Genomic DNA, 27,784 nt, shown 5'->3' with positions numbered 1-27,784 from the left:
AGTGCACAGCATCCTGCGCGATTAGCATCACCTTGCACATTACCTGTTCCAGTTACTGCGTACAGGTCCATATGTACCAGAACCAGGAGACTCTTTCCATAGGCTGTGAGGCTGCTGAATGATCAGTCACCCCACTCATTGACCTTGCCCCCATCTATTCTTTCATATCACACATCATTATTGCAATAATAGATTAAATATCCTATATCCTTTACATAACCGTTATGGATACTGCACTGATGTACTATAGTTGCACTTTATTGATGTACATGCTGGGAAGGCAAGGCAAGGCAAGTTTATTTGTATAGTACATTTTTTACACAATGGTAATTCACAGTGCTTTACATAAAAGAGAAGAAAATAGTTATAAAAAAAAATTAAAAATAATAGCACTCAAACTTTTACAATTATTTAAATTTGATTTAAGATAAAAAAAACAGTTTGTACTTAAAATTTGATTTAGGTTTGAAATAAGATGATGCCTAGTTATATGTGTTATTATACTTTGTTATTTATAACAATGACAATAAAGTTTATTTGAATTTAATTGACTGAATGAGTGGTTAAATATAATTTAAACAATACTACATCTCCATTACTCAACTTTTTTCTCCAATGTTGCCTTTCAGTTATGGCTATTAACAGTTAAAAAAAAGGTATGAATTTGGAAATGATATCTCAAGGTTTAGTCTGCATTGGTTCATATCTAGGACTTAATCCAGCTGTTAACAGTGATTTACCCTGAAGTTAAAGCCACCCTGAAATGTCTGTGTATTAGACTCTTAGACTGAAATATCTACAGCATGTACTTCTCTAAAGCTACTCCTAAAGAGTATTTTTGTTGCAAAAGAATATGTTAGATCCTGACATTTTAAGCCAAATTGGTCTCTCATTCCTCTTCTGTGGATGCTAGTTCAGCACTGCTCGTGCCATTATCCACACTAATTCCACACTTGTCAGCCTTAGTATGGTAAGTACTATAGGTATCCAGCAGTGTATTTGCTATTAAGATGGGTTGCAAAAATGTTTTGCTTTCATGATTAGCAATAATCTCAATCATTTTCTCAGCTTCTTTGTTTTACCACTATTTAGATTTATTTTCTGAAGCATGGGGTTTCTGCCCCTGACCAGCATTCCCAGTAGTCAGTTATTTGTTTTGGTTATTTTTTGGTTATTGTTACTTGGGAATGCTACAAGCACTGAGGCAATCATGGCATTTGTGTTTTTGTTTTTTTCCCAAAAGTTGAATAACTTTGATGAAAAGTTGCCAGAACAACACTGATTACTTAATGATGGGGTACTATTGAATAATTGCCTCTTACATCATGCTAAAAAAATTACATACACATATATATATATATATATATATATATATATATATATATATATATATATTTATACCTAACCGATGAACAGAGCGAGATTCAAAGTCTAACCTGAGCACTGTGCACTTACCACTGGACCCAAAGGGACTGGTGATGGTAGCATATGCGCACAAATAACAATAAGCACCACAAAATAAAAGACCACCACCAATTTACCAGAATGGTAAATTAAAAAGCAGCTAAATGGTTTCATGACCAGATCTGGTGCAGTTTGGGTGCTGCGCAAACAGAATATTATACTGTACTACCATAATTTCACAGAAATATTTTCAAAAGAAATTTTAACAGAGAGGTAATGGTACAACATTAAGATTTGCATTGCATGAGATATACATGGCATGGTGTTTGTCTTAATGTCCAATCAGTTCATCCTAATTAAAAACTGAGGTGCATATAAGCACATTACAATAGGTCGATGAAGTTATTAATTTTCTTGCTCTTCACGCTGACCATGAAACATGTCACGCACAACATGAATACAATGTAAGTAATTGGGGTCAAATTCTACAACCCTAAATTGAGTGGTTATCTTTTAATGTTACAGCATTTTTTCATACAAACTTAGCTATTTTCCTTCCCCATATGACTCGTTCCATGTTTAAAGAAAATTTAACTGTTTACTTCATAAGATTATTTGTATGTCAAGTACTAAATTTAGACTATTGCTAAATAATTAATTTAAAGACTCATAGAGACTTTTAACTTAAATATTCCAGCATGCATTCACAGATTTGACAAGCCATGTCACCACTGGAATACCACTGAAATTGTGACGATACAGTAAGATACAGTTGCTGATAAAGTATACTCAAGAAAAGCTTAGAGAAAACTTTAAAGCTTTGCAGCTGTCACTATTTTTTTATGTGATAATATTTCACAGTAATATACATTGGTGTTTTATTGTCAACTATCCAAATATATATTCATTACAATACACTGCATTGAGATCTTGGTTAACAGGTCTCACTTGATTTTACTTGATAAATCCATATTTAAATAGTAAAAGTCACAAATTGCATTTTTCCTTCAGTTAAAAACACTAGGTTAACCATTCATTGTTGTCATTTTCATGTGGTGTAAAACCATACCTATCCACTTTACAAAAACAAACGAACACACACAGTACATCAGTGAACATGTTGTTCCCTATGTTTATCCAAATTGAAAGAAGTTTTAGGCAAATGTATGTATCAAATTCTGAAGAAGTACAGGACATACCTGCTTCTACAGCTGTCACTGTGATGTTGTGCCAGCCGGCTGTCTCCCTGTCCAAAATCTTCCCCAGGGTGACTGCACCAGTCACTGCATCAATGTTAAAGATTTGCTCTTGATCTGTGCTCTGATCTATCAAGTACCTAGACAGAGGACAAGAGAACATGCTAGTACATGTACAAAAAAAAAAAAATCAAGAAACATGTATGTGAAAGTCATAATGAGAAATCTTAAAGTGAATTTAAAAAGCATTCACACTTTATTTGAATCAACTTAGAATCTTTCCAGGAATTCATAATTTTAGGAATAATTATTACCATTAATTTTAAAATAAAATTTTAGGAAAGAAAGTCAGTTATATTTGTTTTTCTAGTTAGACTGGAAAAATGTTTAGGCTGTTTATTTTATTTTATTACTGGCTGATTATTGATCCTCTAGTCTCATTTACCTTTATAAATTGGTACCTCAGAAAAATTTTACCAAGCTGCCCAACACTCTAGCTGGAACATGATCAATTACAGTGGGATATTAAAAGGGGTCACTTAAGTATCTAGTTAGTGAATTAGCATGTTTCGGTGATTGACCATCTGCACTTTAACCTATTTTAAGGTTCCACAGAGCTCAACCTCATCTACATTTCTTCACATACTGATACCAGGTATATTTCTCTTTGGGTGTCATAAAAGATAATTTGAACAAACTATCTGTCTGTACCACAGGCTTTAGGCATCTTCAGAAAATGGCAGATTTATCTACAAATATGAGAAGTCAGTAAAACTGGAATTTGTGATGGCACTTGATGACAGTGATTTCAAATTGTTTTTAGTCCATTTAAGCTATTTGTAGTTCTGCACAAAAAAAGGCCAGACACCTGTAACATTCCTTTGTACTGACCTCCGATCAAGAACTTATATACAAAGTATATATACAGTAGAGTTGGGGACAATCTGCAAAAGTGACTCATGTTACCCAACACCTCTCACCATCAGTAATATAAAAAAAGAAGGAAATACCCCGAAATCTAATTCCTTGTACAGTATGTCAACATACTTGGCCAATTAACTTAATTCAGATTTGCCCTTTATATGCTAGGCCTTTCCTGGCTTTACAAACTCAATCCACTTATCTGCTGAAAGAATTTAGATAAGTCTGACCTTGTTATCAAATCATACCTAAAACACACGCCTGTGGGCCCACATCTACATAAAAAGCTCTTTTTTTAAAATAAAACTTGTTGAGATTTTGGTCCAATATCAAGAACTTACCTGGGATTTTAGTAAAGCTAATATGGCAGCACTTTGCTCACACTATCCCTTTTTTTGCTCCATCATGCTGGTAGAATGTGCTCTTTCACCATGCTTTAGGCTACACCTTTTATGATAATGAACACATTTATGAAGACCTTGCACAGAGATACAATATGTATAAGCATCCATATTGCCCACTTTTCCCCTAGGGAAAAATGCTGAATGTCTCCACCCTAGTATTGATTATAATGGATAAAATAGGACTGCTGTCTAGTATTCCTTTTCTTTTCTATGTCCCATCTACTGTTCATTAGAACAAAAATTTTTTTTTTTTTTTTACAATAAAATTTATACAGCACGTACAATTTATGTTGCCTTACATAGACAAATATCAAACAGCATTCATTACCAAAATTATAGATAATTTTGTAAATTGTCAATCCATTGTTCAGTGCTTTTTTTTAATGACGCTTTTAGAGTTTAATTAAACAAACTCGTAATCAACTGTATATATGTCATTTTGCTTCAGTCCTTATCTTTCTCTGAACATTTATCCCATTTAACTTCATTATTATGTATCAACCAAGAAGTAAGAACATGACCGTTGCTATTTCTTACCCATCCTACACTCGAAAAAATAACTCGTTGAATGAACATAATTAAATTATGGAAAGAATTTCCACCTGATTTTATGGCTTTCTTTCAGCATTAAGCAATTTTGTTGGCCCAACTTAATGTTCTTAGGTTCAGTCAAATAAATTTTATTAGGTTCATTTAACTTATTTACTACAGCTGCGTCCAACATAATTTAATACTGTTAACATAAATGTATAGCGTTGGTACAACAATTTTTTTCAGTTGTAAATTAAGTTCATCCAACTCAAGTAAATGTTAATTTCAAGTGAAGGAAGGAAGCATAAGACAAACGGGATAAAACGGAGATTTTTATTTTACACCAGCAGCAACTTACAAATGAGGTCTCAATTTGAAAAGATGTACAAAACATAAAACACCACAAATAAGTTTTAATCATAGAAAAAAAATAATTAAACACCAACAGAAACGTTATGTACTTTATAACTGTACGTTATGACTTTTAAATATGACCATTAGATACGGTTGGTCAGGAAACTCCTGAAGTCAGATGCAGACAGGACACTTTTCAGTCACAAACTGCTGTGAAAAAATAGAAATAGATTCAATTAAAATTCAGGATACTTAAATTAGCAAATGAACAATATTTATACTTTGTTCCTCTCGCTTCACAACTCATGGGAACAGACCGAAACCAGAACCGAACCGCAGATTAATCACGTGCAAAGCGTGATTAAAAATACAAAAAATAGCTTAAACCAAAATAACGTGACTAAACATCGCTAAACAACAGGTGACATTTATGTTCAGTATTTCATTTCTATTTAGAAAGATGGGAATTAATTCCTGCTTACCTTTTCCACACACCCGCCAAATGTTTGTCTTCTCAACAAACTGTTCTCTTCTCGCAATATCTTCTCGCAATGTTTGCTCTGATACTGGACGTATTTCCGGTTTTCATAGTGACAAGATCCCTTTGGTTTATCTCAACATGATTGAATCTAATACATGTTAAGTTGTTGATTTTCATGCAAATACAACATAATGTATTTATGTTCATCTTGGAAACATGAAATTATGTACAAAACTCATATAACATTTTAGTACATGTAACAGGTAGCCATGTTCATACACAATGTTTACCCTTTAGTGATAAACTCAATGATATACTGATTTAAAGATTTAACAGGGAATACATGTCTGGCCAACACAATGTATGCGCCCCTCAGGATGAAGAATTAACTCCTTATCTTGTGTATGTATCAGTGCTGATGTGATTGCTGCTGTGTACTGCTCTCTCTCTCTCTCTCTCTCTCTCTCTCTTTCTTTAACACACTTATGTGCTAACCTTCTGTGCTTTGATTCTAATAAATGTTGTACTTCGCGTACTCAGTTCCAATGTCTCTTAATTTCCCCACCTATCCTCAATTTTCAAGCTCCAGCTTATTTGTTAACTGCACAACTTCTGTAAGCCATTGTTTAGTTTTCTCCTGCTACATCTTTTCAAAGCTAAGGCTCCTAAAAATCTACCTACAGTCAATCTTAAACACCTGTGAACCTGTGATCTATGTAAACCTTGTTATTGATAATTGGAAAAGGAATGTTTTTGTTTTGTCTTTTAGCCACTTTATAATGTCAAATAGATTAGCATGATATTTGCTGAAATTCATCACTTTTCTTCCTTTAGTAGCTGACTGGATAAAGTTTGGTTAAATACATAGTCTGTAATGAGAAATTATAAAGAACAAGGATTCCTTTTTTGAGGAAACTAGCGATTATGTATGGCTGCTAATGAGAGACTTTTTGCAGGAAAATAATAAACTTAAATTTTATTAATTTGGTCTATTCAGGATAAAGTACACATAAAGAGATCATATGAATTAAAGATCTCATCTCATTATTAAATTTTAACCTCTCTTTTGCTAAAACCAAACAGTGGTATTTCTCTTAATAAAATTAAATTTTTATTTGTCACATAGTAGGATATGCAGTAAAATGCTTAGACAACTGCCCGTGACCTTAAAATCAAAGATTATCAATAGGAAACAAATATAAAATAGAAGAAAATAGAAGGTAAATTTAACTAAGAAAGAATAGAATTAAATAAAATATAAAATTAAAATAAAATAAAATAAAATAAAATAATGAAATAAAATAAAAATAAAAATTATAAGAGGATTTGCAGTACACCTGTGGAACAACACTAGAGAAAGAGCATTTTTGTGTATGTGTGTGGGGGTTTGTCATTGTACAGTTGTTGAGTACATTGCATGAGATGGAGTGCAACTCTCTGTTTTATTCTTCTTCTATTATTATTACATTGAGTATATATAGTATACTATATATACTCAGCAAAAAAAGAAACATCCCTTTTTCAGGACTGTGTATTTCAACAATATTGTTGTAAAAATCCAAATAACTTTACAGATCTTTATTGTAAAGGGTTTAAAAAATGTTTTCCATGCATGTTAAATTAACCATAGTCAATTAATTAACATGCACCTGTGGAATGGTCGTTAAGAACTTAACAGCTTACAGGAAGTAGGCATTTAAGGTCACAGTTCTAAAAACGCAGGACACTAAAGAGACTTGCCTATCGACTGTGAAAAACACCCAAAGAAAGATCCCCAGGGTTTCTGCTCATCTGCGTGAACGTGCATTAGGCATGCTGCAGGGAGGCATGAGGACTGCTGATGTGGCTAGTGCAATAAATTGCCATGTCCGCACTGTGAGATGCCTAGGACAGCACTACAGGTAGACAGAAAGGACAGCTGATCATCCTTTCAGTAAAACAACACCGGCACAGGATTGGTACATCCGAATATCACACCTGCGTGACAGGTACAGGATGGCCACAACAACTGCCCGAGTCACACCAGTAACACACAATCCCTCCATCAGTGCTCAGACTGTCCGCAATAGGCAGTCCATGAGGAGGAGATGCACTGCAGTACTTCAAGCAGCTGATGGCCACACCAGATACTGACTGGTACTTTTGATTTTGAACCTCCCTTCATTCAGGGACACATTGTGAAACATTTTTAGTTTATGTCTTATGGTGTTTGACACATTTCCATCACTAACCGCCATCTTTTCCCCTCTTTTCCCACACTGTCATGTCTTCTCCCTCACATGCTTATGTTTTCCTTCCGTCTGTCATGCTCTTACACACGCCCCGCCCACTTTACACACTGGCATCTCATTCACAACTGATTTCTCCTGGCATTTAAGGAAGTGCAAAGCACGGTCTCGTTGCCTGATTATTGCGCTCCAAGGTGGCGTACATTATTACCCTACTCTCAGGTAGGGCCCGGGAATGAAGCACAGCCCTCTGGGACACTCAAGCCCCATGCTGCCGGGACTTTAGGTCTTTTACTCCTGAAATGCGGAGGGTGTTCGACCATTCCTCCACCGGGCGAGAGGCAGCTGTTAAAATCCTCAACCTGCGACAAGGATCTCGCTCTGCATATGACTACGCTATTGAGTTTCGCACTTTGGCGGCCTCCAGTGGCTGGGATGAGCGCGCACTGTGTAATGCCTTTGTTAATGGTCTGGCGGAATCCGTGAAGGATGAATTAGCGCTCCGCGGACAGATTTTTCAGTTTTTTCGACCTGTTTTTTTAACCCTGTATTACATCATTGGGATTCCCCCCGAAACACGGAAGTGCTCGACTGCCGATGTGCCACGCCCCCTTTTGCCGCTGTAATCTGCACTTGGGTCCTGCTCCTTGTAGGACCCAAGTACTCGCGCACTCCGTAGGCTCCCTGAATAGGCGGCAAAAGGACAGAGCCGCCTACTCGTGTCGGCTGGCGATAATTGATGTTAATATGGTTTCGGGCTTGCTCCACATTATAAAACAAGGCGCAGATTTTATTCCGAGGTCCGGGAAGTACGTGATGTGGTTCAGAATAGGAGAGTGGCATGTGAGTGGTGCGATGTGACGCGCCCCAGGGACTTTAAACAAGGACACTGGAATTCTGGTCTTTGATCCCCGCGCTGAGGACAGCGCGCGAAAGAGCTGCGCGATGTGTGTGTGTGTATAATATGAAATTTTATTTGATATAGGTATATATTAACCCATGATAGGGTACTTTTACTACACTAAATGTATGAATTACACTTAAAGTATCAAATCCAACTATGAAGTCTGATTTAGTTTTTACCATTAAACATTTTATATCTACTTATGTTTATTTTTCTATTTATGTTTATGTTTTGCTGGTAAAATACATTTTAGGCAGAGACGTCTGCTCGGTCTTGTTAATTTGTTTTAAAACCCCCAATTCTGCGAAATTCCCCCAGCAGTGAAACCAGTTTGATGACTTCACACCTGTCGTAAAAGTGAGATGGGGGATTACAGTAACTGTGTGGGTGCGCTTCACCTCGAAGCGCGCTGTCGCGTTGTATTCAAAGAATAGACTAAAACAAAAGCATGTTTGCTTCAGCATCGGAAACAATATGGTATTAGGCTTACTTTATTAAGGATTATACACTTTTGTATTTTTTGTTCACACACGCGGGCATCTTTAAATTTGAACAAAAAATAATAGTGGGCTGGTAGGCACGTTATTTTTAATATAACTTAAACGGCTGAATGAAGTTAAATATACACAATAAATTAATAATTGCGTTTGCTTTACATTTGAGCACTCGTGTAAATAGCTTTTTCATTGCATATATACTACGATATCATATATTTGTGTCTAATACTGTTTTTTTTTCTTTTTTTTTTTAAATGTAACCTACGTATCTACAGTATAAGCATATTTAACTACTTTAGCAGTGAATGAGAAATTTGGTCGGTCTGGCTATTAGATAAAGTTCTTATTTGATACAATTTTATTATTTAATTAATTATCTTATAAACATGATTCTTATTCTCTATATTCCTGTCGAGTATAGTTCTTTATGTCTGCATGTTTCACACGCATTTATCATCCTTTTAATTAAAACGCTGCCTTTTGTTAAGGCTGTCAATTTATACACGCCGATGAATGGATTTTTAGATGAATTTTAAAGCATCTGCTTAGGCCTAAATATTATTTTTTATTTGTGACGTTATCTTCTCCTACAAACGTGCTTCCAACCAACCAACTCTGGCCTCCAAATTTAGAAGGCTACGTGTCATGGCCGATAACTGCTCCTTTGATCTGCTGGTTACAGCGGCGCGCCGCCTGTACAAGCCAAGCTCTTCCCCCAAAAATAGTGTAAATGTCTGCAACAATCACTAACCATTAAATGTTAAGAATTTAATTGAACACAAATATATACATTATATTTTATTTATACATAATATTTTTATTATTGGGATCCAAGATGGCGCCGGTGAGGTCGGCTGCCGTCACGACTGCTCTGACCACCTTTTCTTTGTTTTTGTTCTTTAAGTTAGTTTTTTAGCGTTTTAAAACCAGTCAAATTACCACCATGGAGTACATTATTTATAATAGAGACACTCTTGTTTCGATTGGTATACAATGTACAATTCAGAAAGTTTGAATTCACGGTTCAAAAAGTTTTTAACCCCGGATCCGAGCTGGCCGAGTGAGATCCTGAGGGATAACAAAGGATGCGACGCGAAGTGGCGGCCTCGAGGGATACGAGCCGGCGTCAGGAACAGGCTGAGAGCCCGTGCACACCGCATACCTCTGCCTAGCATCCTGCTCGCCAACGTCCAGTCACTGGAAAACAAGCGCGAGCGTTGTTCCTCTCACACGCTCCTGCACACCAAACCTGGAACTACTGTCCATCATGTGTCGTCCTTTTTTATCTACCTCGGGAGTTTACATCGGTCATAATCAGCGCCGTTTATATTCCACCACAAGCGGACATGGACACTGCCTTATGCGAGCTGCATGAGGCATTCACACAGCACCAAACACAACACCGGGACGCTGCGCTTATTGTGGCGAGGGATTTTAACAGTGCCAACCTCAAACGCGCAGCGCCGAACTTTTATCAGCACATCACCTGCCCTACCAGGGGTGAAAGGACACAGGACCACTGTTACACTACAGTCAAGGACAGATGCAAGGCACAATCTCGTCCACCGTTTAGTAAATCCGACCACGCGGCCATCTTCCTCATGCCAAAATACAAACAAAGGCTAAAACAGGAAGTTCCGGTTCAGAGGGAGGTCGCGCGCTGGACGGACCAATCGGTAGCCGCGTTACAGGACGCACTCGATGACGCAGACTGGGACATGTTCAGAAACAGCTCCGATGACATCAGCGTGTTTACGGAAGCAGTTGTGGGATTCATTGGAAAACTAGCGGATGATACCGTGGAAAAAAAGACTATTAGAACGTTTCCCAACCAGAAGCCGTGGGTGGATAAAACCATCCGCGACGCTCTGAGATCTCGCACCGCTGGCTACAACACGGGACTCGCATCGGAGGACATAGAACCATACAAGGCTGCGTCATACAGCGTCCGGAAGGCGGTGAAAGAGGCGAAGTAGCGCTACGGGAGGAAACTAGAGTCACAACTCCAACAGAGTGACTCTAGGAGCCTGTGGCAGGGACTAAGGACAATAACGGATTATAAAACACCAACAACCGGTATGACAAACGTGGACGTGACTCTGACAGATGAGCTGAACACTTTCTATGCTCGCTTCGAGGCTGCAGCTAAAGACGCTAGCGATGCTAATGCTAGCGGCGCTAACGGCTACAGACAGGAAGTCACTGTCAGCACCGGAAGCGCGTTCATCATCACCGAGCATGACGTGAGGAGAGCCTTCAAGAGAGTGAACACCAGGAAAGCAGCAGGACCAGATGGCATCTCAGGCCATATCCTCAGAGCAGACCAGCTAGCACCTGTGTTCACTGAGATATTCAACACCTCTTTATCTCAGTCGGTGATCCCCACATGCTTCAAAGAGTCCATTATTGTTCCTGTCCCAAAGAAACCACATCCTGCTTCTCTCAATGACTATCGTCCTGTAGCCCTCACTTCAGTAGTGATGAAGTGCTTTGAACGCCTGGTCAGAGACTTCATAATTTCTTCACTACCAGACACACTGGACCCACTACAGTTTGCATACCGTCCAAACCGTTCCACGGACGATGCAATCTCACATATCCTCCATACATCTCCCACTCACCTGGACACTCGAAGGGGGAATTATGTGAAAATGCTCTTCATTGACTACAGCTCTGCATTTAATACCATAATTCCCTCCACACTTACCACCAAGCTGGAGCACCTGGGACTCAGCTCATCCATGTGTCAGTGGATCTCGAATTTTCTGACTGGCAGACCACAGGCAGTAAGGATGGGCAGACATGTCTCAGCCTCCCTCACTCTAAGCACTGGAGACCCCCAGGGTTGTGTTCTGAGCCCCCTGCTGTACTCTCTGTACACCCATGACTGCGTTGGCCACCACCAACTCCACCACCGTCATCAAGTTTACTGACAACACTGTTGTGGTGGGCCTGATCACGAACAACGATGAGACGGCCTACCTGGAGGAGGTTGGAAATCTGGAGAACTGGTGCCAGAGAAACAATCTCCTCCTGAACGTCAGCAAGACAAAGGAGCTGATAGTGGATTTCAATACAAAGCAGGTGAGGAACTACCAGACCCCCATCATCAACAGGAGCCCAGTGGAGAGAGTGGACAGCTTCAGATACCTCGGTGTTCACATCACGCAGGACCTGGCATGGTCCTGTCACATCAACACCGTGGTTAAAAAAGGCACAGCAGCGTCTGTACCACCTTAGACGCTTGAGAGACTTTAGACTGCCCTCCAAGGTGCTCAGGAATTTCTACTCCTGCACCATAGAGAGCATCCTAAGGGGAAACATCACAACCTGGTTCGGGAACAGCACCATGCAGGACAGACGAGCTCTAAAGAGGGTGGTGCGATCAGCTGAGCGCATCATCCGCACCGAGCTCCCTGACCTGCACTCAATTTACACCAAGCGGTGCTGGAAGCCCAGGAAGGTCGTGAAGGACCTCAGCCACCCCAACAATGGGGTGTTCACTTTGTTGCAGTCTGGGAAGCGATTCCGCTTCCTGAGGGCCAACACAGAGAGACTGAGGAGGAGCTTCTTCCCGCAGGCGATAAGGTCTCTCAACCACACCACTATGTAGAACTAACACAATCTTTTCACAATCAATCTTCATACATCCATGGACACTATGGACAATTCCACGCACATCACATCTACACTACATGTTTACGTTTACATTCTGGATCATTGCACAAAGACATTTTAATAACCATTGCACAAAGTCACTTTATTATTGCATATTTGCACACCATTATATTTCTATTTGTACAGTATATTTCTATTTTCAGTTTCTATTTTTAGTTCTATTTTTCCTAGTTAAATTTTATTTTAATTTTTTTATTTAAAATTTTTATTCATATTTATTACTTATTATAAGCTTTAATTCTCTTTTTAAGGTCACTGGCGGTCGTGTAAGCATTTCACTACATTTCGTACTGTGTATGACTGTATATGTGACAAATAAAATTTGAATTTGAATTTTGAATTTGAATTTTATAAACTATATAAATATATATATAAACTCATGCTAGGGTACTAAATCTGGAGAACTGGTGCCAGAGGAACAATCTCCTCCTGAATGTCAGCAAGACAAAGGAGCTGATAGTGGATTTTAGTGCAAAGCAGGAGAGGAACTACCAGACCCCCATCATCAAACAGGAGCTCAGTGGAGAGAGTGGACAGCTTCCGATACCTCGGTGTTCACATCACGCAGGACCTGTCATGGCCCTGTCACATCAACACCGTGGTGAAAAAGGCCCGGCAGCGTCTCTACCACCTCAGACGCTTGAGAGACTTTAGACTGCCCTCTAAGGTGCTCAGGAATTTCTACTCCTGTACCACAGAGAGCATCCTGACGGGAAACATCACGACCTGGTTTGGAAACAGCACCATGCAGGACAGACGAGCTCTACAGAGGGTGGTGCGATCAGCAGAGCGCATCATCCGCACCGAGCTCCCTGACCTGCACTTGATCTACAGCAAGCGGTGCTGGACCAAGGCCAGGAAGATCGTGAAGTACCTCAGCCATCTCAACAATGGACTGTTCTCTCTGTTGCGGTCAAGGCCAACACAGAGAGACTGAGGAGGAGCTTCTTCCCGCAGGCGATAACCACACAGGAGTAATATCTTTTAATATCCTTTAAACGTTGACATTGACTGGACAATCATGGACACATTCATGCAATACATATTTACATATCTGAAACCATTGCACGTCACTTTCATAAGTCACTTTATACAATACATGTTTATATATCTGCCATTGCACATGACACTTTGTCACTTTAAAACATTTTAATGCCACTTTAAAACATTGTAAAATTTATATTTATATATATATATATATATATATTGTGGCATGGGCGGGGTTTCGATTAGGACCATCATGCTTTGCGGGAGGGGTTGTTATGTGTTCACCCTGTTGGGAAAAGCTGTTTGGGTTAGTGGCTTCGGCCAGGTGCGTGTGTGTGTGTAGTTAGAAGTATGTCTTGTGATTGTTTGACTTGTGACTGTTTGATTTGTGAATGTGCCGTTTATGTACCCAGCTGAATAAAATACTCCCAGCCATTTGCATTGGGCAGCCAGGAAGCTCACTCGCCTCTTCAAGTTCCTGCTTAGCAGTGAAAAACGCTACAATATATCCCCCCCCCCATATTTCTATATTTTGTAATATTTTTATTATGCCCTTATTTGTACAGTTTGTTTATTTTACTAGTTACATTCATTTTCTTTTGTATTTCATTTCTTTTTATTAATATTTATTACTTATATATATATTTTTTATTTTCTTTTTAAGGTCACCGGCGGTCGTACAAGCATTTTACTGCATATCGTACTGTGTATGACTCTGTATGTGACAAATAGAATTTGAATTTGAATAATTCTGAATAGAGAAAGCGCAGTCAAAGAAGTATCATCATTGAAGGAGAGAAGAAAATAAAAAATAAATTCATATCAGTTTGAGCTTGACACGTTTATGAGCTCTGTCGCTTGCTGTCAATGGGCGCCTAAGAGACAACACATTTTCGGCTTCAGTAGACACACAATACTCCAGACTAAAACACGACTGCCCCCTACAGGTAATAAAGGGCATTTTCACAGCTTGCCGCGCGAAGTCATGGCAAGTCGTGGGATCCCTTTTCCGAAAACGTGCATTTTTAAAGGCCAGATCTGTATCACCTCGTCAGGATAAGAGAAGTGGATGAGTGGAAGACTGCATTTAACACTCCCACTGGCCACTACGAATATCTGGTGGTACCTTTTGGGCTAACTAATGCGCCTGCAGTTTTCCAAGCTTTGATCAATGACGTCTTAAGAGATTTTGTCAATGTGTTTGTTTGTCTACCCCGACGACATTTTAATTTTATCTCACTCCCTGGATGAACACATCACCCATGTCTGCCAGGTACTCCAGAGGCTGCTGGAGAACAAACTGTTTGTCAAACTGGAAAAATGTGAGTTTCACCAGAAATCCACTTCTTTTCTGGAGTTTGTCATTTCACTCTCCAAGATCCAGATGGAGCCCTCCAAAGTCAAAGTGGTTACGAACTGGCCTGCGCCCTCTTCTAGACAAGAACTCCAACGCTTTTTGGGGTTTGCCAATTTTTACCGCAGGTTTAAAAAGAATTACACCACAGTGGCTGCTTCCCTCACAGCTCTCACCTCCTCAAAACCATGCTTTCAGTGAAACACAAGGGCAGAAGAGTCCTTTATGAACCTCAAACGGAGATTTACCTCAGCACCCATTTTCACCATCCCAGACCCCTCCCTCTAATTCACAGTCGAGGTGGACGCTTTTGAAACAGGGGCTGGAGCCATCCTCTCTCAGAGAAGCCCCATGAACAACAAGTTGCATCCCTGCCCCTTTTTCTCTCGTCGATTAACTCCTATAGAATGGAACTATGACATTGGCGACCGAGAGCTACTAGCTATCAAGATAGCCCTTGAGGAGTGGAGACATTGGTTGGAGGGGGCCCAGCATCCCTTTCTGGTTTGGACTGACCACAGAAGCTTTGGTCAGACAGACCCTAGAGCAAGAGCTAGGCCCAAGCAATGTCCCCGCCCAACCGCTTCTATTCGCCCACAGGTACTTGAATGGGGAGACTGCTACAGATTGGCCTGTCACCCGGGAGGGGCCCGCACTCTGTACCTGATCCAGCAACACTTCTGGTGGGCAACTATGAGGGAGGATATCATAGGATTTGTGGCAGCGTGCGAGATATGTTCAAGAAACAAGTCATCCAACCAACCTCTAGCAGGCCTCCTTAGACCACTCCCCATCCCTCACCGCCCTTGGCCTCACATCACACTGGATTTCGTTACAGGACTCCCAACTTCAGAGGGGAACTCTTGCGTTATGACCATTGTGGATCGTTTCTCCAGAGTCGTCCATTTTGTCCCTCTGACCAAACTCCCCTTAGCCAAGGAGACTGCTGAACTGCTCATCCTCCATGTTTTTCGGCTCCATGGACTTCCTGTTGACATTGTCTCTGACAGGGGACCCTAGTTTTCTGCACACTTCTGGAAGGCCTTTTGTAGACTCATCGGCGCCACGCCTAGCCTGTCTTCTGGTTATCACCCACAATCCAATAGACAAAGAGAACAAACCAAAAGCTAGAGACCTTTCTGAGATGCATGACTTTACAGAACCCCTCTTCATGGAGCAGGATGCTCCTATGGGTTGAATATGCCCACCCCTCTACAAAACACCCACCCACCTCCTCCCCGTTTCATTTATGGTGGCAAAGCATTTACGGTCCGTCGACTTCTTAAGTCCCGCCACAGAGGGAGAGGCGTCCAGTATCTGGTAGACTGGGAGGGCTACGGCCCGGAGGAGAGAAGCTGGGTTCCTGCCAGATTTATTCTAGACCTTAAATTAATATCAGATTTTCATAAATGTTTTCCTGAGGCGCCTTGCCCAAACGCCGGAGGTGTTCGTAACGGGAGGGGTACTGTCACATTTCTAGCACTAACCGCCGTCTTTTCCCCTCTTTTCCCACGCTGTCATGTCTTCTCCCTAACGTGCTCATGTTTTCCTTCCGTCTGTCATGCTCTTACACACGCCCCGCCCACTTTACACACTGGCATCTCATTCACAACTGATTTCTCCCGGAATTTAAGGAAGCACAGAGCGGTTTTTAGGGTTTGTGAGTTGTGCAGTAATTTGGTCATGTGTACCTCATGGGTGAACACGATGATTTGAGAATTAAATGTGTGTATGTGTATAATATGAAAGCTATATATTAACTGTAGGTATATATTAACTGATGCTAGGGTATTTTTATTATGCTGAAATACAATTTAAAGCTATTTATTCGTTTATCTTTGATTTGCTTACTTACTTAGAGAGATTCTGTTTTTTTTGCTAATTTTTCATTCTTTTTAAATGCAGATTGACCTGCATATTAGCTGGATAACTAGCGAATGCTTTAGTAATGGGCTCTAATAGACAATGAATTATTACAGACCGTGCGAGTTGACGCCCATGCACCGATCAGAAACCATTAAAATGTTGGATTTGAATTAAAATGACACACACACACACACACACACACACATACAGATGTGGCCATTAAGACTGTGTGTGTTTTCCAGCGAGATGCCGCAATTTAGCGGCGTAATTTAACTTGCCGTAAGCAACATTCGGGAATTTAAATAAATGCGTTGTGCTTCACTGAATATCCGCCAAATGGCGCATGGAAGGACTTTATCTAAAAGCCGGACCAAGTACGGTACAATGAAGAATTGTAAATAATTACTTAGCCTAAAACAATATTGTTTCCAATGCTGAAGCAAACATGAATTTTATTTTGTTTTGCAACAGATCTTTTATGATGAATGTGTGTATATGTGCTTCATATTATTTTCACAATGATAAAATGAGATGCCCAAATTCGTGCTTTAAAAGTTTCTTATATAGTTTTTGTAATGTCTTAACAGGGACAAAACAGTGAAAGACATGGCAATGCCTTGGTTTAAATGGTGTTGAAATTAATTTAATTTCCTGATAGTAGGCTATCTGATAGTGTTAACTGCGAATGCCCTGATTCGTGAATATGCCAACATATTTTATTTAAAACGTAAAAATGTGTCGACATCATCAGAAGACATGAATGAACTATATATATATTATATTATTGAGTAAATATTATTTTATGACCACAAGCTTCTTCGGGCATTTTATAATAATCATCATATTTGCTGTTTGTGTCCGGCATTTAATAATTATTTCATAAATTATTTAACCACGGCTGGAAATAATAGCTGAAATGTGATGTGATTGTGAATTCATGACTGAAATAAAGCAGTTTGTCTTTTGTAAAGTACTTTCACTTTACAAAAGGCAGCGTTTTTTATAAAGCGTTTTTTAAAGGCAGCGTTTTTATGTAGGTTGATAAACGTGTGTTGTACAGTATATACACCGCGACAGCGTGCGCAGTTACTCACTTCTCACTTTTCATGTAGGTCTGCTCAGACTAATTCGTTTTAAACCCCTCAAAAATGTGTGTGTGTATACAGCCCCAAACCTCCATCAGTTATTAACAGTAGCATCTATTTAGAAAAAATGCCCCAGTGATTTCGGAGCTTCAGAAAATCTCCCGGCGCTCTGCGCATAACACCGGGCCAACTCATGTCGAAAAGAATTTATAAACGGTTTCTAAACGTGGGCTATTGTTTTTTTTTTTTTTACTTATAGTATTTGTTAATTTAATTTAAATGAGGTTTGGGCTCAGGACTTCGATTCAGCATCGTGATTCTCCTCTTTAATTTACTCCATAGTTTTAATCAGCGCTCAGCCGCATGCATGAAGTTTTCCAGAGCGCACCGGCAGAAGTAGAACGCGTCGGGAAAACAGCAAGCAGACTGACTCTGACCATTTAAAAAAACGTTTGCGTTCATTTTCTGACGCGCTCAAGTTCACCAAAAACAATACAGAGGAGCGCAGCTTATTTGCTTTCAAACATTCATAAAATCACGTTTTTTCGTTATTGTGAGTGCGCTTAAATAAAAGTTGAGTCTTATAAAGGCATGTAGTCTTATATAGTTTTATTATATAGTTTTTGCACATTAATCAGAGTCCTCATCTGTTACATTTTTGAGGACAATAGTTCTTTTTCAGCCTGTCAAGGCGTGCGCCCAAATCAATATTGCTCCTCGCTCACTAGTTAGGCCGCCTCCCCTTCGGGGTTTGTTGGTTTACAGTGGATTTCACTACGCGGTGTGAGTGAGACGCGCGCACACAACGCGGAAGTGCGGCATGCAAACGGGGCAAATGGAACGCGGCCCAGAGACTTCAAAGAAGAGCCAGCGCGAGCGGACGGAGGCAGGAGCTGCTGTCCGCGGATGGCCGTCGTACTCGTATTTTATAGCGCAGGGTGCAAACCCGGGATCATTGGCATGGATGAGCTATGTCCAGCTCTGTACCAGCATGTCATGTGGGCATTATAAGACTAAAAAGTGGCAGCTGGCACGCCCAAAAATAGACGCAGGTTACCTGCGTCTCCCTCCCGCCCCCCCGTCAGCGGCAATTCTAACCAACCAAACCCCCTGTCTGAAGTCTGCTCGGTCTTGTTAATTTGTTTTAAAACCCCCAATTCTGTGAATTCCCCCAGCAGCGAAACCGGTTTGATGACTTCACACCTGTAGTAAAGGTGAGATGGGGGATTACAGTAACTGTGGGTGCGCTTCACCTCGGAGCGCGCTGTCGCGTTGTATTCAATGAATAGACTAAAACAAAATCATGTTTGCTTCAGCATTGGAAACAATATTGTATTAGGCTAACTTTATTAAAGATTATACACTTTTGTATTCTTTGTCCACACACGTGGGCATCTTTAAATTTTTAGATATTGATCCTTTCTCGATGCAGCGAATTTTCTGAGCAAATTAATAATAATTTCCATGAATGAAAAGCAGGAAGCAAAAAAGGTTATGCGAAAATAAGAAAAAGCTTTAGAGGTAAATGCTGTGAAATGCTTCAAATGAACAGGATCTGCCTATAACAGGTCAGGGACAGTAAGGCTGGACCCAGCAGCGCACCACATCCCACATCATAATACATGCTGATGATGACCAACACGTCTCCCCGGATCTACCAGAGCCAAGTAAAAAGAATGGCAATCAAACAGAATAAAATTCGTAGCAGCATTAACTTGTGCTAGTTATTATGATGGTGGTCAATATTAATTAAAATAATGTTTCTCAGCATTATTTCGTGTTAATATTGACTACCCTAATAATTAAAATAAGTAACTAGTTTACTAGCGTGAGCTACTGCTGCTACTGATTTTATTTCAGCTTACCTGTTCAGTTTTATTGCCATTCCTTTTAAAATATTGTCTTTATAGATTTATATGTTGTTTGTCTTGATGTTCTTTTTTTTCGTTTCTTTGACCCAATATATGTTCAGTGATACTTCAAATAACATGTTTAAATAGCATTGATTTCTGTATTGTGTTATATTTTTATACTAGTAACTGGTGTTAAAAATTAATGAGCCAATGTATTATGGTGTGGGCTGCTGTGGGCCAGGAAGTTCAGGGCCACTTTTTGGTCCCAGTCCGGCCCTGTTATAACGAATTAAGAAAGCGCAGTCGAAGCCCGGGGATCCTGCGTTCCGCGAGGGCCAGTCGTGAATAGCTGACACTTAGTGACAGCCAATGAAATTGAAGCATTTTTGCCGCTTTCCACGTGGTGTGCCGTTGCTTAAATAATGTCCGTATAATATCCGTATATCCTATAAAATCGTCTAGACCCTGGTTCGAATCCCGCTCTGGGTGAAAATGTAATAAATGTGAATCCTTTGTTTTACACTTTTTGCTTATGATAATCATTAAATTTCAGCAACTGTGAGGTGAGTGCTAATGTGTTTCATAGCTTAAGAAAAAAAATTCTCAATTGCAAACATGCATTTAGTACTGAAGCATAACTTGATAATGTAATGGCTATATCGTGGTATTTTAGCGCATAACACCGGCATTTTGCGCACTGGCTGGGAATTGAACCCAGGTCTCCCGCATGACGGGCGAATCACCTACCACTGAGCCACCAGTACCCGTCTGCGTTTAAAGCGCATAAATATAGGCTAACGTCATACATCTTTGTAGTCCTTTTGCACACGCGCGGGTGCGTTACAACAATAATAATAATAATAATAATAATAATAATAAATTTGGAGAACTACTACTACTACTACTAATAATTCTGAATGAAAATGAAGAATAAATACATATCAGTTTGAGCTTGACGCGTTTATGAGCTCTGTCGCTTGCCGTCAATGGGCGCCTAAGAGACATAACATTTTTCGGCTTCAGTAGACACACAATACTTTAGACTGAAACACGACTGCCCCCTACAGGTATTGAAGGGCATTTTCACAGCTTGCCGCGTGCACTCGCGGCAAGTCGTGGGATCCCTTTTCCGAAAACGTGCGTTTTTAAAGGCCAGATCTGTATATATATATATATATATATTACACACCTCATGAGTGAATATGACCAAATTACATTTTGAAATTACTGTTATTTTAATTAAAATCCAACATTTTGATGGTTGTGTTTGGTCATGTGTACCCCATGGGTGAACACGATGATTTGAGAATTAAATTGCACCCAAATATACTTATATAATATATATATATATATATATATATATATATATATATAATATTATAATAAATGGTGCAGGGGTGTAAAATACAGTAAACCGAAAAGAAAAAAAGATGGACAGCTATTTATTATATTATATACATTAAGGCATTTAGCAGACGCTCTTATCCAGAGCGACTTACATTTTTATCCCATTACACATCTGAGCAGTTGAGGGTTAAGGGCCTTGCTCAAGGGCCCAACAGTGGCAACTTGGTGGTTGTGGGGTTTGAACCTGGGATCTTCCGAACCGTAGTCCAATGCCTTAACCACTGAGCTACCCCTGGCCCCATATATATATATATATATGTATATATATACATATCATATATATGTATATAAATACATAGCAAAATCGAATACAAAATCTGATTTAATTACTGCAATTAATAAATTCTGTTTTGAGGTACTTACAGAAGAGGCTTGTAATAAATACATAAATAGGTTGTTTAAAGTCCTGCTAGTAGTGTTAAAAATCAGGGTGGACACGCAGGAATGTAACTGAACACTGCATTTATGACCCACAAAATAAAAGCTTTGATATTATATACTTGCCGTATGTTGTGTTTATTTAATTAAACTTAACTTGAAAGTGCAAGCCACAGGTTTTTTTACCTGAATTTTAGAAAATGTTTAATGCACTGTAAACCCGAATAAGTTGGCAAAACTAAACAAAAATGATAAAATACTTACCAAGGTCTATTAATTTGAACTAATTGTAATTATTTAAGTTAACCCTACTTCATATGTTTAATGACTTTGAGCACCAGGATTTACAGTGTGGTCTAGGAAGGAAACATGTTTTGTTATTTTACACAATTCGAATATATTCAGTAAATTCATGAATTACATTCAAAGTATCAAATCCAACTATGAAGTCTGATTTAATTGTTACCATTAAACATTTTATATCTACTTATGTTTATTTTTCTATTTATGTTTATGTTTTGCTGGCGAAATACATTTTAGGCAGAGACGTCTGCTCGGTCTCGTTTATTTGTTTTAAAACCCCCAATTATGTGAATTCTCCCATCAGCGAAACCGGTTTGATAATGAATGAAAGGTGAGAAGAGGCATTACAGTTACTGGGGGGTCTGGGTTTCACCTCAGAGAGCGCTGTCGTGTTGTATTCAAAGAATAGACTAAAACAAAATAATGTTTGCTTCAGCATTGGAAACAATATTGTTTTAGGCTAACTTTATTAAAGGGGTCATTCAGGCCTACACAACCACTCTACGATGATAAAGAGCCGCCCAGTGGTTTTCTTTTCATTTATTACAATAACATGCCCCTTCTGAAATCAGGCCAATCGCAATGCCTGTCACTGTGACGCCACACCACAAGAGGCCGCTCTCACACTAGTTGATTGACACTGGTGTTTTAGCAAAGACCTGCCCCGAGTGAGAAAAAGCTGTCAGCCATTGTTTTTCACCAGTGGAGCAAAATGCCACCTAAGCGAGTGTGGTGTACAGTTGTTGGGTGTAATAGCGAACACAGCAGTTGTCATTCACTACCGACATCTGAGCCGTTGAGAATGCAGTGGCTGAATTTTGTTTTTGAAGCTAACGTCCCCGCCGATCTACCTAAATGCGTTCATGTTTGTGCTAATCATTTTTTACCAGACTGCTTTATAAACGCGGGTCAATATAAAGCAGGTTTTGCTACGAAGCTGCTACTAAAAATGGATCTATACTAACATCGTGTTCCTGCTTCATCTTCACCAGGCTCAGTAAGTGTAATTCCTTTTTCTATGAATCTTTGCAGATCACCTATTTAATAATCACGTTGAATGCGGAGTGTAAGTTAACTTACACTCTTATACAACATGGTTATGGCTTCTTCTCTGTGTACATCTGTCTCCATATAAATCCTAATCGCCAGTTTATAATAAACAATGCATTAAGGTGATTGTCTAGTTGCAAATTGTGTATGTAGTTTGAAAACTATATTATGCTTACCTTTGTTACGTTAGATGGTTTATAACGATGTCTGTCATAGATTAAGAAGTCATGTAAACACATCAGTAAACACATCGCGTTCGTATCTCTCTCAGTATGCTTCTCCGCTTTTGTTGTTGTTGCTCGCGGCAGGGTAACAGCCCGTTAATTCATGCCCATGCAGTGATGAGAAAGACAAATCGAGTCGATGCATGTCCATTCTTTTAATTTTAGCGTTATTAGGTGATATTACAAACTTCCGCGTAGGTTCCGTACTTAAATTAAACCAAAAACTACTTAAGAAAACAGGCTCAGGCTCTATATTCCAGCGTTTTTTAGTTTGGACTGCATTACCCACAAAGCATTGCTCGCACTGCGTTGTGGGCAATGCTTTGTGGGTAATGCAGTCCAAAGCATTGCCCGCACTGGACTACACTCCCGTGGCTATACCCCACGTGTGTTGTGAAGACACGCCCCACAGAACTGGGGGGGGCGGGCTCAGCAGAGATCATAAGCATTTAAAGGAACATGGTAACATGGTAAATGAAACAGGTTGCTAAGAACAGAGCTAGTTTTTACCAATTAAAAGTAGTGTTTTTTTTACACAACCATTTTGAATTTTTAATTAAATATATTACAAACTTTTCATTAGGACCCTAAAGATCATATTAACATTTAATGAAAAAATGTGTCTGGATGACCCCTTTAAAGAATATACACTTTTGTATTCTTTGTAAAATTTGTCTATTTGTATGAAGGGATATCCCGGACAATATTCAAAAGGAATTGCAAATTATATTTGCAATTGCGTTTCCCATATGTGGACACACAAAGTGTGCCATAATTCAAATGCCATTGCAAACTTTGCATTACCGTTTGCTGTTTCGCCTTCCATACAAATGCAAAGTCCATTTGCATTTGTATGTCCCATATCTTACAAGTCGTGAACCTGCCATATTTAATTTGCAGCGTTTCTGACAGATTTAGCTCCAGCAGGCTGTAACAGGAGAAGATCTAAAAAAATATATTTATTTGTAATAGCTTCTCTGTCCACTTCAGAGTAAGAAAATATGCGATTTGTCATTTTTGTGTGTTTATTTATTGATAAACAAATAAGATAATTTCGGTTCACCTCCATTGCTCAAATTTCCCCCTCTTGGTCGGCGACTGCGAGTGACGCAATCCCGCTTCCCACACAAACCCGCTCAACAGTATAGACCCGCCCCTGACGCTGATTGACAGGTTTCTGTGTAACGCGTTGGAAATGCAATTGAAAATACATTAGCGATTGTGTTTGAATTTTGGCCGGCTTGACGAGCGACGCAGAGAAAGTGAAAAAGCAAACGTGGTCATTGATTTTGCTAAAATATGGCAGGCTCATGACTTGTAAGACATGGGAAATACAAATGCAAATAGACTTTTTTTTTCCATTTAAAATTTGGCAGTCAGTGTGCGTTCACAAAGGCGAAACAGGAAATGGTTATGCAAAGTTTGCAATTGCATTTGAATTATGGCACACTTTGTGCGTCCACATATGGAAAACGCAATTGCAAATGTAATTTGCAATTCCTTTTGAATATTGTCCGGGATATCGCTCCATATATTTGCACACACACGCAGGCATCTTTAAATTTGAACAGAAAATAATAGTGGGCTGGTAGGAACGTTATTTTTCCTGTAACTTAAAAGGCTGAATGAAGTTAAATATACACAATAAATTAATAATTGCGTTTGCTTTACATTTGAGCACTCATGTGTAAATAGCTTTTTTATTGCCTATATACTAATACATCATATATTTGTGTCTAATACTGTTTCAATCATATTTTACAACATTACATGCCATTTGTAATTTACTTTTAAAATGTAACCTACGTATCTACAGTATAAGCATATTTAACTACTTTAGCAGTGAATGAGAAATTTGGTCGGTCTGGCTTTTAGATAAAGTTCTTATTTGATATAATTTTATTATTTAATTAATTGTCTTATTATAAACATGATTCTTATTCTCTATATTCTTGTCGAGTATAGTCCTTCATGTCTGCATTTTTCGCACGCGTTCATCATCCCTTTGGTCAAAACGCTGACTTTTGTTAAGGCTGCGGGCTTGTACACGCCGATGAATGAATTTTAAAGTATCTTTTTAGGCTCTTAATAAATATGAAAAAGTTGTATTACAAAGTGAAGTTGTTTCCTGCACAGTGTATTTGCATGTAGAGATTGTGTGTGTGTGTGTGTGTGTGTGAGCACACATAGAGTTTGTGTGTGTTTGTGACATTATCCTCTCCTTCAAATGTACTTCCAACCAACCAACTCTGGCCTCCAAACTCAGAAGGCTACATGTCATAGCCAATAACTGCTCCTTTGATCTGCTGGTTACAGCGGGGCGCCGACTGCTGATCAGCGTATAGTAACCTGTACAAGCCAAGCTCTTCCCCTATAGTGTGAATAGTGTGAATATAGTGTGAAATAGTGTGAATGTCTGCAACAATCACCAATCATTAAAATGTTAAGAATTTAATTAAACATGAATATATAAAATATATTTTCTTTATACATAATATTTTCATTATATATATGGTACTTTTACTCCGCTGAAGTACTATTTAAAGCTATTTATTCATTTATCTTTTATTTGCTTACTTACTTACTAACTAGCAAATGCTTTTTTAGGGCTCTAAAACTACGGCAGTATGAATGACAATGGAATATCACAGAACGTGCGAGTTGCACCGGTCACTAACCATTAAAATGTCACTTATATTAAAATGCCACTTATATTTATGTTAAATTAAATTCTTAAATCATCGTGTTCACCCATGGGTTTACTGCATAAACACCAGAACAAAAGGTCTAGGGACAAAACGGAGAAGTTTCTTTTTTCGTTTTTTCTTTTTGCATTGAGTTTAATCATATTTAATCTTTTAGTATTTATAGCAAAAGCAACCCAACAGTGTGATTAAAGTACCCGAAATAACACAGAATTTTGAGCCAAAATAAACAACCCAACAATGTGTTTAAAGAAACCCAGCATTTTTTTTAGTGTACTACTACAGTACTAACGAATGAAGTCCAGTCAAAGCCTGGGGATTTTGCGTGCTGTCGCGTTGTATTCAGAGAGTAGTACATACAGTATTTTTGTGGTTATTTTTTTCATTTTATGTCTGTTGTTTTATCGATAAATCTGCTCATATCTGCACACGCATTTATTGGCCTTTTGAAAAGCCGCACGCACAACTCACTTTCACTTTGCACAAGACAGTTGTTTTAGGCTAACATATCATACATCATTGTAGTCTTTTTGCACACACGCGGGTGCGTTACAATAATAATAAGAATAATAACAATAATAAATCTGGAGCACTACTACTAATAATAATTATAATACTGAATGAAGAAAGCGCAGTCAAAGAAGCATCATCATTGAAGGAGAAAAGAAAATGAAGAATAAATACATATTAGTATTTACAGTTTGAGCTCAACACGTTTATGAGCTCCGTCGCTTGCTGTCAATGAGCGCCTAAGAGAGAGAACACATTTTCGGCTTTAGTAGACACACAATACTTCAGACTGAAACATGACTGCCCCCTACAAGTAATGAAGGGCATTTTTACAGCTTGCCGTGCGCAGCCGCGCAAAGCCGCGGCAAGTCACAGGATTCCTTTTCTCTGTTTGAGAAAGAAGAAGAGGAGTTGGTACAGAAGAAAGTGGAAGGATAGGAAAATGGATAGAGAGGAAAGCACACTGTTAGATTGTTATGAGGAAATAAGGGCAGATCTACAGAAAAGTAAAAAAGGTATATGGGAAGCAAGTGGAGAGAGGTTAGACAGGAGCACTTTAACACCTGGACAAGTAAGAAGTAAAATGGATACAACATTAACGACTGGGCATAGACCGTTGTACAGTGGAGAGGATGATGGTGAAAATGATTTATCACTTAATATAGGCAGTCGGAAACAGGGAAGGAATACTGGGAGACTTAGGCACCTAGCTCCACAATTCCCAATTTCAATTAAAGGTGCATGGGGACAATATGTACCATGGGCAACTCAAGATCTCGAGGGACTTGTCAAATGCCTCCCTAACATTCACAAGGGTGCAGGGAAATGGATTAACGTCTTAGAAGAGGAGACCTCAGGCAAGCTTCTGTCGGTGGGAGCTATGAATGCGAGAGACTGTGGAGCAAGAGACGAAAGTGATCCTGAGTGAGATGTACTGTTGTCTTCGTTCTTCAGACAAACTGTAGTAAATGCCATACCTCAACCAGTGAAAAGTAAATTGGAAGATGTGGACGGCTTAATCTCTAACTCACACCAAGAATTTTGTAAGAACGTCTCACATGCTGTTGAACAGTATATGAAAAAGGAGCAGAAGTTAAAAACGCAAGAAAGAGAACTGCAGAGGAAACTGGCTCAGTTACAACTTGAGGAGCTGACAAAGAAAAATAAGGGATAAGTTCAAGCCACTCTGGTAACAGAAGAAACGGGGCAAATGTCTGTGAGAGGCCCAAATCCTTCACTGATGATCCAGCCAGCAGCAGTCACAGCAAGGACAGCATCAGCGGCACTTCCCAAGCTTACACCAGATGCCTGCACTGACACTCAAGTGAACTTTCCCCCAAAAGTATGTTGGGGGTGTGGACAGGCTGAACATAACCGATCAATTTGCCCAACACATACATGGTCCAGCCCTCGAGGGGTCCGATGGGATGGGAGTTGCAACAACCCCCTCGAGATTAAGTTCAA

General features: G+C 39.3%; 1 protein-coding gene across 1 annotated transcript in view; it reads right to left on the bottom strand.

The window, feature by feature from the left end:
* Nucleotides 1-27,784, bottom strand: part of LOC128526487 (cadherin-22) — a 366,248-nt gene that overhangs the window by 104,802 nt on the left and 233,662 nt on the right. Inside the window, exon 8 of the mRNA XM_053498379.1 lies at nucleotides 2,604-2,740. Coding sequence (XP_053354354.1) covers nucleotides 2,604-2,740 — 137 coding nt within the window. The remainder of the gene's footprint in view (nucleotides 1-2,603; nucleotides 2,741-27,784) is intronic.

Source organism: Clarias gariepinus, chromosome 6 (genome assembly GCF_024256425.1).
Source record: "Clarias gariepinus isolate MV-2021 ecotype Netherlands chromosome 6, CGAR_prim_01v2, whole genome shotgun sequence".
Classification (NCBI taxonomy): Eukaryota; Metazoa; Chordata; class Actinopteri; order Siluriformes; family Clariidae; genus Clarias; species Clarias gariepinus.
Note: the sequence above shows the minus strand (reverse complement) of the source record. Positions and strands in the feature narration are given on the sequence as shown.